At 45.5% G+C, this 15,899-nt stretch overlaps 1 protein-coding gene across 1 annotated transcript in view; it reads left to right on the top strand.

Annotated features, from left to right (window-relative positions):
- ASH1L (ASH1 like histone lysine methyltransferase) overlaps positions 1 to 15,899 on the top strand; it is a 63,932-nt gene that overhangs the window by 3,861 nt on the left and 44,172 nt on the right. Inside the window, exon 2 of the mRNA XM_031064343.1 lies at positions 7,780 to 12,538. Within this exon, the coding sequence (XP_030920203.1) occupies positions 7,780 to 12,538 (4,759 nt within the window). The remainder of the gene's footprint in view (positions 1 to 7,779; positions 12,539 to 15,899) is intronic.

Genomic DNA, 15,899 nt, shown 5'->3' with positions numbered 1-15,899 from the left:
TATATTAATATTTTAATATAATATAGTATAATATAATATAGTATGATATAATATAATATAATATAACATAATATAATATAACAATATAATATAACATAATATAATGTAACATAATGTAATATAATGTAACATAATGTAACATAATGTAATATAATGTAATGTAATATAATGTAATATAATATATTTAATATATATTATACATAAATATACATGTATTTGTGTATAATATATAAATATCTATAGAAGTAAATGTATATAAAGATACAAAAATAAATAATATAAATGCAATAAATAAATAAAAGTTTTAGCACTGCAAATTACACTTCAGCAAAGGAAAGCTACCCATGAATTTGTGCTGTGGATGCAGAGGAGGGGAAGCAAACCTGGGACCCATTCAGAGGCAGGTGTGGCTTCACTTGCAGCTCTGCAAGGGAACTTTGTGTTCTTTTAAAGCAGCAATGAAGAATTAAAATGAAAATTTAGCACTTGCAGTGTGCACACTTAACCACTGAAAGACAAAGAGATGTAGTGGGATTCTCCTCCTGGGAATAAAAATGGAAATAGGAGGAAAATCCTTTGGAAATCCATCTCTGACAGGTTGTTTTTTTTTTCCCTCAAGTTCAATGCTGATAAAACCTGGGGAGTGTCTTCAGATGTATGAATAGAGGGTTTATCTCCTGGCTGAAAAGGGTGGGTGATGGAAACTGGAATCACAGAATCCTCCAGGCTGGAAAAGCCCTGCCAGAGCTTGGAATCCAGCTCAGTTCCCAGCACTGAACAATTTCTGAACATTTCCAGGGATGATAATTCCACACTGCCCGTTCCAATGCCTCGCCACCCTTTCAGCAGAGAATTTTTTCCTTATATATTTACAATTTATAGAAATGTGTAGACATAAAAATCAACAAATATTTGAACAAATTAATAACAATTAATAATAATATTGTTAATATTTATTTAAAGTAACATGTTTTATGCCATTTAATATTTATGTAAATTAATAAAAAATTTTAATTAATTGTATGTAGACATAACAATTAATAAATATTTTTTTCTGAGGAGACAGTCATAGGACAAGAAAGGGAAACCCAGAAATGAGTGACATTCCCAGGTGTTCCAAAACCCAAAATTAACAGGTACTGCTGTGTTCAGTTTGCTTTTTGACACTGAGTATGGATTTCATTCTTTCAAAAAGTGTCCTGGGGCAGGCAGACATCGCTGGGCTAAGCCCAAAGCCCTGAGCCTTGAACAAAAATCGACATTTTTTTCCCTTTTATTTTACAGGATGATGTGTAGGAATGGTTTAGCAATAAAAGACAAGAAATAATAATAAATACAGTGGGAACACAGGGCAGCAGGTTGGGACTTGCCCTCCTGCTCCATCTCCTTTTTCCTGTGTAAAATTGCTGAGTGCAGAATTCTGGAGCTCTTTCTCTTGCCTTTGGTCATGCAGGGAAGTTTGCTGATGAAATCACAGCCACCCACTGAAAAAAAGAGTTTCATACAAAAGAAAAAGAAAATTAAAAAGATGAAAAATTGATTTATTTTCTTTTTTGGTTGCTCAAGAATATTTCCTGCAGGATGTGGCACAAAAGTGTTTTGTTGTAGGTTAATTCCACAGAATCGTTGTGTTGCTTTTAGAAAAGGCTAAAAAATAAAAAGTCTTGGAGGTGAAAAATAAACAGCATTTTTATTGGGGGGATTGCCTAGAATATGTTGATGCCACAACTACAGAGCAATTCCTGTGATTTCTCAGAATGCTCCTTTGAATTCTACTCTGAGCATTGGCCTGAAGTACAACAGCCAAACCAATAATGGATAAAGCTGTGGATGTGCATGAAAAATCCTTATTGCTTGCCAATGGCTCTCAGGAGAAATCCCAAACAACATTTGCATGAACAGGCTGGTTCCTTTTATCTACTTCAGGTGCTGGAAGCTGAGACTAATTTTTTTTTATTATTTTATTTATATATTTATATATTTATATATTTATATTTATATATTTATATTTTTATATTTTTATATATTTATTTATATTTATGTGTTTATATATATGAAATATATATAAATATTTTTATTTTTGTATTATCTTTTAATTTTATAGCTTTATTTCTATTTTATTTATTATTTTTTGAGTTTTGTAACTTTTAAATTTTTGAGTCTATATTTTTTTTCGTTTTATTTTTATATTTTTTATTTTATTTATTATTTTTTGAGTTTTGTAACTTGGGTTTAATTGAGAAGTGTGACACCAGCCTTGATGGATGTCCCTGTTCTCAGGAAGGATCAGCTACCCTTGACCTTTTTGCACATAAATACCAGTGATAATGACAGTAAATAATGATCTAGTAGTAATAAACCCTGATGCCCTTTTTAGAATAAAGGGATTTTTTTTGCTGTTGGTGCCTGTGAGGATTCTGGAATCACAGAATTGTTCAGTTTGAAAAGGAACTTTAAGATGCTGTTCCCCCAGCACTGCCAAGGCCACCACTAACCTGTGCCCCAGCAATTATAACCTGATAATTTTAATAGTTTCTATCAAAATAACCTGGAATTATTATTCCTCAGATGAATGGTGCAAGTCTAGAAACTGTATGCTCACATAAGAGATACAGAATTTTCAGTTCAGCTCAGTGTCAAAAGTAAGAATAATGCCAATTTTATGGGAACTTAATGTGTTTTATGCAATTGCTTTGGGCAATACTTTTATTGGATGGATTCTTAAACCAGCCGGTTGAACTAAAGATTGCACAGGAACAAATGTTTCAGTTTTTAAAGCACAAAATGCTTTTTGATGCAGTGTAATGTCACCCTTTTGAACAGCTTTGTGCCCAGATGGGCCATTTCATTCCAGCTGACACCACAGGAACGTTGAGCAGGCCTTGAAATTTGGGCTGCAAAGGCACAGAATTCCAGGAAAACCCTTCTGGTTTCTTTTTTCTGGCATTGTCCATTTGATTGCAGCATTGAGGCAGTTCCTTGTAGAGCCAGGAGGAGAGAGCAGGTGAAACACTCAGGAGATGTTGTTTTCTTTTTTCCAAAGTGCTCACAAATGTGTCGGATGAAAACCTGCCTTTGTGCTTCCCTAGCACAATATAAATATAAATACAAATATACAAATATAAATATATTAATATATTTATATTAATATATTAATATAAATATAGTTATAAATAGAAATATATTTTAAATACAAATACAGTATAAATAGAAATATATTTTAAATACAAATACAGTATAAATAGAAATATATTTTAAATACAAATACAGTATAAATAGAAATATATTTTAAATACAAATACAGTATAAATAGAAATATATTTTAAATACAAATACAGTATAAATAGAAATATATTTTAAATACAAATACAGTATAAATAGAAATATATTTTAAATACAAATACAGTATAAATAGAAATATATTTAAAATAGATATATAATACATATTTTTATAAATATAAAACTGCATTTGCCCAAGGGAAGCAGGGCTCAGGAAGGAATTTAGGGCTGGATGCTGCCCTGTGAGCCCAGCTTGCAGAAGGAGGAGACAGAGAAACATTTAGAGGTCCATGGGAACTTGTGGGAATCAGAAAAACAGAAACTTCCACAGGCACAGAAGGGTTTGATTTGCAGCCTTAGGAGAAGCTTGGATTGATGTAAAAATACAATACACAGATATTAAACAGAAAAATCATACACTTCTATTTCTATAGCTTTAACTAAAAATATACTTTAAATTAGTGAGAAACTATAGAGCAAAAAAACAGCACACCAGATATTAAACAGAAAAATAATAAATTTGTATTTCTATAGCTGTAAGTAAAAATATGCTTTAAATAAATGAGACACTATAGATAAGATGGTGAAGGGTTTATAAATTAAGAATTTAGAAGTTATAACAGAAACATGTGTGTACAAATGAGACAGAAGCCATGAGACAAAAGTATCCACAGGGCAGCAGAAGTTAAGTAAAGGTGATAAATTAGAAAAGTAAAATAAATTCTGTGGCAACTGTCTGTTAGTTTAGAAAGTGTCCTGGAGGTGTTTCCCAGGGGGTGTCCTGGGGTTTGTTCCTGTTCCTGGGGGTGTCCTGGGGGTAACCTGGGGTTTGTTCCAGGGGGTGTCCTGGGGTTTATTTCAGGGGGTGTCCTGGGGGTGTTCTGGGGTTTGTTCCAGGGTTTGTTCCAGGGGGTGTCCTGGGGTTTATTTCAGGGGGTGTCCTGGGGGTGTTCTGGGGTTTGTTCCAGGGTTTGTTCCAGGGGGTGTCCTGGGGTTTATTTCAGGGGGTGTCCTGGGGGTGTTCTGGGGTTTGTTCCAGGGTTTGTTCCAGGGGGTGTCCTGGGGTTTATTTCAGGGGGTGTCCTGGGGGTGTTCTGGGGTTTGTTCCAGGGTTTGTTCCAGGAGATGTCCTGGGGATGTCCTGGGGTTTGTTCCATGGACTGTCCTGGGGTTTGTTTCAGGCTTTGTTCCAGGGAGTGTCCTGGGGGTAATTCCAGGGTTTGTTCCAGGGACTGTCCTGGGGCTGTTTCCCTGGGGGTGTTCCAGGGTTTGTTCCAGGGTTTATTCCTGTGGGTGTTCTGGGGGTGTCCTGGGGTTTATTTCAGGGGGTGTCCAGGCTTTGTTCCAGGGGGTGTCCTGGGGGTGTTTTGGGGTTTGTTCCATGGACTGTCCTGGGGTTTGTTTCAGGCTTTGTTCCAGGGAGTGTCCTGGGGGTAATTCCAGGGTTTGTTCCATGGACTGTCCTGGGATTTGTTCCTGGGGTGTCCTGGGGTTTGTTCCAGGCTTTGTTCCAGGGGGTGTCCAGGGCACGGTCTGTGTGCTGGGAGAGTTGGGCTGATGTGGCTGAAGTTGAATTTACCTGATTCCCTCAGTGGATGAGCAGTGGAGTCCAGTTCTTCCACTGTTGCCTCTGTACAGAAAATGTCCTTTTTATTCCTGACCTTTGGGGCTGTGCATGATTGCAGTTTGATTTTGGTATCTGCAATACTCTTACTCCTCCTTAGTGGCAGCAGTACCTGCTATTCACTTCAACCAAAAATCTGAAATTTTTAATGATACAGAATTGCAAGAAGAAGCTTTGATTCTCTGGCTGATGTTGGGAATTTTTTAATGTTTCTGCAGCCACTGCAACCTTCTCCAAAGGAAACATCTCAAGATGTTTCTGGTAGAAGTTACTGGATGAAATTTTGTTCTTCACAATTTCCCTCCAAAATGTTTCTGTTAATCATGCTGATTATTAAGTAGATTTATGGGGAAAAAATATTCCCCAGTAAGAATTTTGGGTTTAAAAATGCTGAAAAAAATGACAGACTTTTTTGACTTCTTGTCTGATATCTCACTAGATGCTTCCTATTTTGCTCTGTATGTTCTTTGAAATAATTTCCAGTGTGCTTGGAAAACTCACTCACCCTTAGATGAGAAAGAAGCTTTCCAGGGCCCACAGCTTGAGCTTTCAAAGGATCTGTGTTTGATGCTAAAATCTTGTTTTCAGAATCCTGGCATCTTGCTCAGATCAAAGCTGCTGTTTGGAAGGGTTTTGTTAGTTATGTATTTATTATTTAAGTGTCTATTCAAAACTTCCAAGCCCTTTGTTTGGAAATGAAGGTGAGCAGGGGAAAGCAGAGCCTGCCAAGAGGTGTTGGATACCCAGCAGTGACAGCGAGGGCACCACAGAGCCTGGCCCAGGGGTGGCAGAGCACCCAGGAGGAGCAGAAAGCAAAAGAAATAATGTGGAATGTAAATACAGGCATGAGGAGCTGAATTCCCAAGTCAATATTTAGGTGGATTTTTGAAGTCTGCTGAACAAAGGAGATTTTTCTTCCGAAGTTCTTGTCAGAATTTCAGGCTGCAGGAGGAGGATGCAGCTCTCTGAAGGCTTTAACAGTCATTAGTGACTCTGGCACTCAGAGTCTGCCCCAGGGAATCCCAGGAGCTCAGGGTGGTGTCATGCTGACTCAGGGGTTTCCATGTGAGTGCCAGGCCTGGAGGTGGGCACAGAGAACCCCCTCTGCCATCCCTGCAGGAAGGAGCAGCCCTGGATTTGGGGTGCAGGGGCTCCCCCATTGCCCACACAGCTGCTTCTCATCTCAGCAGTGTCCAGCTGGATCCAGGCTGCAAATTCCTGGTTAAGTGCAGCTGATTGAACAAATCCTTCATGGTCAGCACCAAAGTTGGCTGTTCGGAGGAATCCAGGCTGTCCCTTCCTTCAGCATCCATAGGTACAGCTCTGGGATCAGCCTGTGCTCAGGTGCTGGGAGAGCCAGGCCATTGCCATACCAGTTTTTATGGCAGAGGGATGAAGAACTGTGCCATTGATGTCTTTCACTCCATATTCAGTGTTTGTTCTGAGAGGTCCCAGGTGGTTTTCAAATTGGGAATAAAATCACAGCATTGCAGTGACTTTGGGCTGGGAGGGACCTTAAAGCCCAGCTTATTCCACACCCCTGCCATGGCAGGGACACCTCCCACTGTCCCAGGTGCTCCAAGCCCTGTCCAGCCTGGCCTTGGGCACTTCCATGGATCCAGGGGCAGCCACAGCTGCTCTGGGCACCTGTGCCAGGGCCTGCCCACCCTGCCAGGGAGGAATTTCTCCCATATATCAACCTAAATTTCCTCTCTGTCAGTTTGAAGGCATCCCACCTTGTCCTGTCACTGCAGTTCCTGATGAACAGTCCCTGTCCAGCTTCCCTGGAGCCCCTTCAGGTCCTGCAAGGTCTGAGGTCTCCACACAACCTTCTCTTCTCCAGGCTGAACATTCCCAGCCTTTCTCCATAGGGGAGGTGCTCCAGTCCCTTCATCAACTTCATGGCTTCCTCTGGACCTGCTCCAGCAGTTCCGTGTCCTTCTGATGCTGGGCACATCAGAGCCATGGGCAGAATTGTCTCATCATATAATTCTCATTATATCCTTCCATCCCCAGCCCCTGCTTGCAGTGGACGTGTGCCCTGCACTGCAGAGATGTGGGTAAAGAATGTCCTTCCAAAATAAAAGATGAATTTATTGAGATGCTCTCAGTAGCATTTATGGTGTGTTGCAGCTTTGATTTTAACCTTTGCAGAATAAATTTCAAGTTTGGTTAGGTGTGAGCTGGAAATAAGCGTGAGTTTCAGCTATTCCATTTGTGTGCATTATCACCACCTCTCCTCTCCATGCAAACAGAATAATTTGACTTATTTTATTTTGCTTCCTTTCCTGACTGTCAGTGTTGTGCTGGGAGGAGAAGCTGTTGGTGCAGGGGCTGTGGGGACAGGGCTGAGCTGCCAGCAGGGCTGTGCAGGCACAGGGTGACAGTGCCAGCCCTTCCAGGGCACTGCTCAGCTGCTGCTCAGCACCATGTGAGCTCTTCAAGTGCTCTCACACTATAAATAGCCCAGCACTTTGTTGTTAGTGAGTTTTTATTAATAAACATCAACAGTATTTTTGGAGGATATTTGTAATAATTGGGGGACAGATTAAATGGTTTGTATTTCCGGACTGGGAGGGAGTTTGGGTTTTGTTAACATCAGCAAAGCCTCAGCGTGTCCACCATTAAAACATTTTGCTTTAAATATGAATATCACTATTATTTGCTGAACGTGCTTATTTTATTCTGCCATTATTTAAATTACTGATATTACTATTGTTTGGTTTGAAATTAATAGGATCATGAAGCCTCTGTTTATACAGTAACCCTGTTACCAGAGCAAGTATTAATCACTTAAACATTAAAAAATACTGTGTTACTCAAAGTGGTACTTTGTCCCTTGTTCCTAAAGACTTTTTTTGTTTATTAACTCTTAGGACCCTTCCAAGTCTTACAAGAAAGCTGGAGAAGTTGCACCAGTTGAGTTACACGTGGAAGAAGGTATCGAAGTAGAAACAACCCCTTTATCTAAGAAAGTTTCCCCATTGCATTCTGAAATGACAGATTATATAAAATCATCTCCTCCGACCCTTATCAGTAGCCATAATTCAGATTTAAAGGATAGAACAGAAATTAACGGAGCAACAACTGTCACAGAAAAATTGGCTCAACTTATTGCAACTTGTCCTCCTTCCAAGTCTTCCAAAACCAAGCAGAAGAAGCCTGGAAGTGGAAATGGAACTACATCTGGTTTGGTGAAAGACTCTGGGAAGAAGCTGCCAGGAGCTATAACTGCAAGTGGGTTGGTTAACAAAGATTTGGTGAAGAAACTGCCAGGCTCTGGGATTGCTGTTGGGTTGGTGAACAAGGACTCAGGGAAGAAGCCATTAGGGATTGGCAGCGCAGCCATATTGGTTAACAAAGACTCTGGGAAGAAGCCCCAAGCAATCAGCCCCTTAATTGGATTGGTTAACAAAGACTCTGGGAAGAGGCCTCCAGGGATCAGCACTCCAACAGGGTTAGTCCACAAGGATTCAGGAAAGAAGCAGCCAGTGACCAGCTCTGCAGTTGGGTTGATCAGCAAAGATGTGGGGAGGAAACTTCCAGGGCTCAGCACTCCAACTGCCCTGCCCAACAAAGAGCCTCTGAAGAAGCCAGTAGGGATCAGCACACCAGCAGGATTGGTTAACAAGGATGCTGGGAAGAAGTTGTTGGGAATAAATAGTCCTACAGGTCTGCTTAACAAGGATTCTGGAAGGAAGATGCCAGGGACTGGGAACAGCACAGCTCTGGTTAACAAAGACTCTGGAAGGAAGACACCAGGGATTGGCAGCCCCATGGGATTGGTCAGCAAGGACCCTGGGAGGAAGGTGCCAGGAATGAGCAGTCCTGTGGGATTGGTTAGCAAGGAGTGTGGGAAGAAGCCAGCAGGGATTGGCAGCCCAGCTGGTTTGGCTACCAAGGACTCTGGAACTCTGAAAGCAGATTCCCTCGTGCCCTCCTCAGAGCCCTTTAAGCTTCCTTGCAATTCAAACCTCAGTAGCCTTGAAAGCCATGAGCCTGCGGATTTACTGAAGGAAAATACAACCAGCAAAACCTTTGAGAAGCACATTATGAGACAGAGCAAAGAAAGTATCTTGGACAAGTTTTCAATTCGGAAAGAAATTGCTGATGTAGGCAAAGAGATGTTCAATGAAGGAATGTGTGTTCCACAGGATGCCTACTCATCCAGTGAGAAAGGGATTTATGAAACATCAAAGCACGAGAAGCAGCCTCCAGTTTATTGCACTTCACCAGACTTCAGGACAGGAGGTGCCTCCGAGGTGTCGACAGCCAAGTCCCCGTTCAGTGCAGTGGGAGAGGGGAATCTCCCATCTCCTTCCCCCACTGTGTCTGTCCCCACCCTGAGCAGGAGCCTCTCCACAGCCTCCTCCCAGCTGGCGTCCAACTCATTGCACTTAAGTTCCACGGCAGAGCTTTTGGAAGGCATTTCAGATCCCATGGGCAAAACGCCCTTCTCCTCGGACAGCTCCCTGCTGAGTCTGAACAGGACATTGAACCACACCCTCAGCACTGATTTTAAAGGTGCTGAGAAAGACTTAAGTGATTCAAAAGCATCTTACGTGGAAACTTCAAGAACAAGTCCTCCCACAGGGAAAAAGCCCATTTTGGCAGCTGAGACGAGCATCCACGCTACTGTCACCCCTTCAGTTGTTAGTTTTACCAGCTTGTTTGGGAGCAAGCAGTTCCTCAAGATCGGTGCAATAGCTGCATCTGAGAAATCCTGCCAAGGAGCAAAAAACCTGAGCAGCACTCAGCAATCAAAACCTTTAAAGAAAAGAAAAGGAAGGAAGCCACGATGGACTAAAGTGGTGTCGAGGAGCGCGTGCCGGCCTCCAAAGGGTCTGGAACTAGAAAGGTCAGAGCTTTTTAAAAACATTTCATACAGTGCACTATCGAGCAGTAATTTGGAGCAGGCCAAGTTCCTGAAAAACATCGGATCATCCTCATTTGTGGAGCATGAATTTGTTAAACATCAGTTGCCAAAGCTGAATGAAGCTAATGGACAGTCCCTGGCACTGCTGGCTGAGACTGACAAACAAACTCCAAAGTTCTACAGCTCTCACAAACAACCCTCTAGCTTGTGTATGTCGGATGATTTCTTAACTGACATTTACAAACCCAAGAGAGGAAGACCTAAATCCAAGGAAATGCCAGAACTCGAAGGTCCCCCCAAAAGAACTCTTAAGATCCCAGCATCAAAAGTCTTCTCAGTGCAGTCAAAAGAAGAGCAAGAACCTCCTATTTTACAGCCTGAAGTCGAAATTCCCTCCCTAAAACAAAGCTTATCAGGACAAGCTTTTCCTAAAAAGAGAGGGAGACCTAAAAGGCAGATTCGGTCATCAATAAAAATGAAACCACCTATTCTGTCTGTGGCACCTTTTGTTGGAACAGAGAACTCGAGCAAGATGGGGCCTGAAAGTGAACAGCATCGACCCGGGGAGTTCTTTGAGAGGAAGGACCAGCTCCGGGGGCCAGAGGAAGTCCAAAGCCCCAGTATTTGTAGCATGAGTGATTTGGAAGTAGACTCAGACAGAAAAGTTGCCAAGAGAAATAATGGCCAGTTAATGAAAACAATTATTCGAAAAATAAATAAAATGAAAACTCTGAAGCGAAAGAAACTCCTGAATCAGATTCTGTCCAGTACAGTGGAACCAAATACCAAAGGGAAGATGCAATCCAAGCTCCACAACACCGTGTCAACTCTTGCTGCCACATTCGGTTCAAAACTAGGCCAGCAAATCAACGTCAGCAAGAAGGGAACAATTTACATAGGAAAAAGGAGAGGGAGGAAACCTAAAGCTGTCCTGAACGGCATTTTAGCCAGCAGTGCCGCCAGCCTGACAGTTCTGGAGAAATCTGCCCAGCAAGCTCCTGGTACGTCCCTAGGACAAGTCCTTCCCCACCTGCTGCCCTCGGCAGCGAACCCCTCGGAGATCCTCCCGTCCCCGGTGTGCTCGCAGTCCTCGGCCGTGAGCGGGGGGCAGAGCCCCGTGAGCAGCGACGCGGGCTTCATCGAGCCCAGCTCGGTGCCCTACCTGCACCTCCACTCCAGGCAGGGCAGCGTGGTGCAGACGCTCGCCATGAAGAAAGCGGCCAAGGGGAGGAGGAGGTTGTCCCCACCCACGCTGCTGCCCAACTCCCCGTCCCACCTGAGCGAGCTGACGTCGCTCAAAGAGGCCACGCCGTCCCCCGTGAGCGAGTCGCACAGCGACGAGACCATCCCCAGTGACAGCGGGATAGGCACGGACAACAACAGCACCTCGGACCGGGCCGAGAAGTTCTGCGGGCAGAAGAAGAAAAGGCACTCGTTTGACCACGTGTCCCTCATCCCAGCTGAGACCTCCACCGTGCTCAGCAACCTGAAGGAGAAGCACAAGCACAAGTGCAAGCGCCGCAGCCACGATTACCTCAGCTACGACAAGATGAAGAGGCAGAAGAGAAAAAGGAAAAAGAAGTACCCTCAGCTCCGAGGGAGGCAGGACCCCGATTTCCTCGCTGAGTTAGAGGAGTTAATAAGTCGATTAAGTGAAATTAGAATAACCCACAGAAGTCACCATTTTATACCCCGAGATTTGCTGCCTACCATTTTTAGGATAAATTTCAATAGTTTCTACACCCACCCTACTTTTCCTTTAGATCCTTTGCACTACATTAGAAAACCTGATTTAAAGAAAAAGAGAGGCAGGCCTCCGAAAATGCGGGAAGCTATGGCAGAAATGCCTTTCATGCATAGCCTGAGCTTCCCCCTGTCCAGCACCGGGTTCTACCCCTCCTACGGCATGCCTTACTCCCCTTCTCCCCTGGCAGCTGCTCCCATAGGGTTAGGTTATTATGGAAGGTACCCTCCAACTCTTTACCCTCCTCCACCCTCTCCTTCTTTCACCACCCCCCTACCCCCACCTTCCTACATGCATACAGGCCACCTGCTCCTCAACCCCACCAAATACCACAAGAAGAAGCATAAACTCTTGCGCCAGGAAGCTTTCCTCACCACGAGCAGGACTCCTCTGCTGTCCATGAGCACGTACCCCAGCGTCCCCCCAGAGATGGCCTATGGCTGGATGCTGGAACACAAGCACAGGCACCGCCACAAGCACCGGGAGCACCGCTCCTCCGAGCAGCCCCAGGTCTCCATGGACACCATCACGGCCAACAGCTCCTCCAGAACGGTTCTGGAGTCCTTGAAGCGCTACAGGTTTGGCAAGGAGGCTGTTGGAGATAGGTACAAACACAAAGAGAAACACAGATGCCACATGGCTTGTCCTCACTTATCACCTTCCAAGGGTTTGCTAAGCAGAGATGAGCAGTGGGTCAGGAGGGAGCCTTCGGAGTCCAGTTCCTTGGCGCTGGGATTGCAGACACCTCTGCAGATAGACTGCTCTGAAAATTCCCCAGCTCTGTCCCTGGGGGGATTCACTCCCAGCTCGGAGGCAGCCAGCAGCGATGAACACACAAACCTTTTCACAAGTGCAATAGGCAGCTGCAGAGTCAGCAACTCTGCCAGCACCAACGGACGGAAAAAGTTACCTGAGAGCCCCGGACTCTTCGGCGGGCAGGACGCGGCGCTGAGCCGGCCCCTCCGCAAGGAGCCCGTGCCTTCCTCCCTGGAGAAGGCCCTGCAGCCCCTGGCAGGTAAGGGAGCTCGGATTCCATGAGTTCTGCTGGGTTCTGTTGTACCAAACACAGCTGGAAGAGTGGCAGGTGAGGCTCTGGCTCTGCAGGGATCATTCTGGGGTCCAGCCCTCACCAAGAGCTCTGTTCCATGAATTTTGCTGGGTTCTGTTGTACCAAACACAGCTGGAGCAGGGGCAGGGGAGGCTTTGGCTCTGTAGGGATCGGTGCTGGAGTCCTGCCTTGCCCTGTCCTCACCAAGAGCTCTGTTCCATGAATTTTGCTGGGTTCTGTTGTACCAAACACAGCTGGAGCAGGGGCAGGTGAGGCTTTGGCTCTGTAGGGATCGGTGCTGGAGTCCTGCCTTGCCCCTGCCCTCACCAAGAGCTCTGTTCCATGAGTTTTGCTGGGTTCTAGGTTCTATTTTACCAAACACAGCTGGAACAGAGGCAGGGGAGGTTTGGGCTCTGCAGGGATCATTCTGGGGTCCAGCCCTGCCCCTGTCCTCACCAAGAGCTCTGTTCCTGCAGTCAGCACAGACTGACATGAGATCTCCCCCAGAGCCACCCACAGCACTCTGTCCCTCCTCCCAAGAAGCTCCTCTTGCTTCCTTACATGCTAAGCCTTTGCTTTCTCATGCAAAGGTCTTTGCTTTTTCCATACAATTTTAGTTTTCCAGAGAAATGAAGGAAATTTTCACGATTTTTGATATTTTCCAAGCCATGTTTGAAGTTTGGTTGGTTTGGTTCAGACCACCTGTTGCTGCTACTGTTGCGAGTAATGTTTCCATTTAAGAAAACGTTTCCTATTCCTTTTGTAACTCCATTTTGGTAATTTGACAATCTCTGCTACAACAGAGCTTTCAACCCTAGCCTCGAGGCCTCTTGCAACACCTCAGAACAGCTGGGGTTGATGCTGGGGATGCCTGAGACCAAACCTAGAAATTTTGGATTTATTCATAGTTGGGAAATGCATCTGACAGCCTCGAGCAAAACTGGAACAGGAGGAGCAGGAACAGGAGCTTGTCATTTGCATAATATTAAGGAAAAGAAAAGATAACCTGCAAAGGGCAAGTGCAGCTGGTGCTCCTGCCTGCTTCCAGTGTGTGAAGGAAGCCTGAGCTGCTTCTCCCTTCCCTTCTTGCCTGCATTCTCCCTTGGAGTTTAAATCATTGTCCAAAGCCACTTGTGACTGATATTTCACAGAGCAAGAACCAGCTGCCAGCCAGGACTGAAAAATCCCTCCTCACATTCCTGGCTCAGATCTTTCTCCTTCCCATGGGATTCTCCTGCTCTGGTGCCTGCTGCCACCTCCTCTGCTCTGCACACCTGTGTGTGGACAGGGAGTTTCTCTTGATTTGGGGTGGTTCATGTTTTCCTTCTTTATTTTAAGCACAGCTGGATCTTTGACAAAGTCATATTTCCTTGTGCTGGTACTGAAATTACTTGAGGTGGAGTGTGGAGAAGGCAGCAGAACCATGAGATTGCTTCTCCTGCAGTGACGGGAAGAGAAGTTCCAAGTGCTGCGTCACTCAGAGGGTTCTGAGGAGTGAATTGGTTGTAGGAACCTGAGAATTAAGAGATGTTTTTTCCATTGGAGTGAGTGATCTGACCTGGGTTTATGTGAGGAATAACCCAAGGGAAGGGGAGAGCAGAGATGTTTTCTGTGACGGCTCTGCCTGCTCCCTGTCCCGGGAAGTTGGAGTGATTCCTCAGGCTGGGATGTCACTTCCAGGCAGGGCGTTCCCACCTGGAACCTGGATATTCTGTGAGGCTGGCATTTGGGTTGGGGTCCAGCTCATTCCCAAGGAGCCCCACACCACTTGGAAAACTTAAACCACGTCTGGTAAAAAGCCCCAGGAAAGACAAATGCCAGAGTTGGGGGTTTTCAGATCCATGTCAGCTTGATGTTGTGTTTGGGGTGTTTTGGTTTTAGCCATGGTGCCAAATGGTCATTCTGAATCCATGACCATGGATTTAAGGTTAAAGGAAAGGCACAGATGGAGGGAAAACCTTTGGTGCATCAAAGGTTGTTTGTTTATAAAACCAGATGCAGTTTAGGTGTGTGGTGGTGCTGGATCAGAGACTTGGAATAAGCAGTCAGGGATCAGCATCAGGGAACCCATCCAGAATGGATCTTTTGGATCCATAGGGAATGATTGTGATGCTTTATTTGAGAGTATTCAGTGTGGAAAATCTACCTCAGCTCCACATTTTGAACAGAAACCTGGCCTAACTGGTAGAACAAATTCTTTTTACAATATTGGCAGATATTTGTAGGGTTTGCCCGTGTCTGAGTTGTGTTAGGAGAGGGTTGTGTTGGCTGTTTGTGCATTGTCCATGTGTGAATTGTGTTAGCAGAGGGTTGTGTTGGTTTTTTATGCATTTCCCATGTCTGAGATGTGTTAGCAGAGGGTTGTGTTGGCTGTTTGTGCATTGTCCATGTGTGAATTGTGTTAGCAGAGGGTTGTGTTGGTTTTTTATGCATTTCCCATGTCTCAGCTGTGTTAGCAGAGCGTTGTGCTGGCTGTTTGTGCAGACAGGACTCCGAGGAGGTCGCAGTTTCCCAGGAGGTGAAGCACAGGTAGAAGTTCCCACCTGAGGCTGTGGTGTGACCTCGGCACAGCTCGCGAGGCTCTGGGGTTTTGTCCAGGGGAGTTTTGTAGGACTCTGCTGCCCGTTCATCCTAAGTTGTTCCTGACCTCCTGCAGCTTTCCATCAGAGTTATTTTGGACAAGTGATGCCGTATCTTAGGCCAGCCTTGGTGTGCTGCTTACAGCTCCTGTGGCTCGGTGTGTTCCACTTGCAGTCCTGGCAGGAGGAAAACGGGATCAGCCCAGGTCCAGGAGGAGAACGGGATCAGCCCAAGTGCAGGAGGAGAACGGGATCAGCCCAGGTCCAGGAGGAAAACGGGATCAGCCCAGGTCCAGGAGGAAAACGGGATCAGCCCAAGTGCAGGAGGAAAACGGGATCAGCCCAAGTGCAGGACGAAAACGAAATGAGCCCGAGTGCAGGAGGCAGGCAGGGAGGAAAGGGGATCAGCCGCAGTCGGTGCTGCTTCCGTTCCCTCTGCAAACACCGGCCCGGGTGTGAGGCTGCTCCTGCTCTGGCTGTCCCGGTGTGGGTGAGGTGCAGGTGCCATTCCCGGGATAACCGGTGTCACCGGGCACGGCCGCGTGCTCCTGGGGTGACCCAGGCGGTCCCAGACCGTGTGTCAGTCCCTGCCCCGAAGAGTCCCTGTCCCTGTGTCAGTCCCTGTCCCGAGGAGTCCCGGTCTCTGTCCCGAGGGATCCCGGTCCCGAGGAGTCTCAGTGCCGGTCCCTGTCCCGAGAGGTCCCAGTCCCGGTCCCTGTCCCGTGGGGTCCCGGCCGTTCCCGCTCCCG

The sequence above is a fragment of the Geospiza fortis genome, unplaced genomic scaffold (genome assembly GCF_000277835.1).
Source record: "Geospiza fortis unplaced genomic scaffold, GeoFor_1.0 scaffold313, whole genome shotgun sequence".
In the NCBI taxonomy this organism is placed as follows: Eukaryota; Metazoa; Chordata; class Aves; order Passeriformes; family Thraupidae; genus Geospiza; species Geospiza fortis.
The sequence above is the reverse complement of the archived record's forward strand: the minus strand, read 5'-3'. Positions and strand labels throughout refer to the sequence as shown.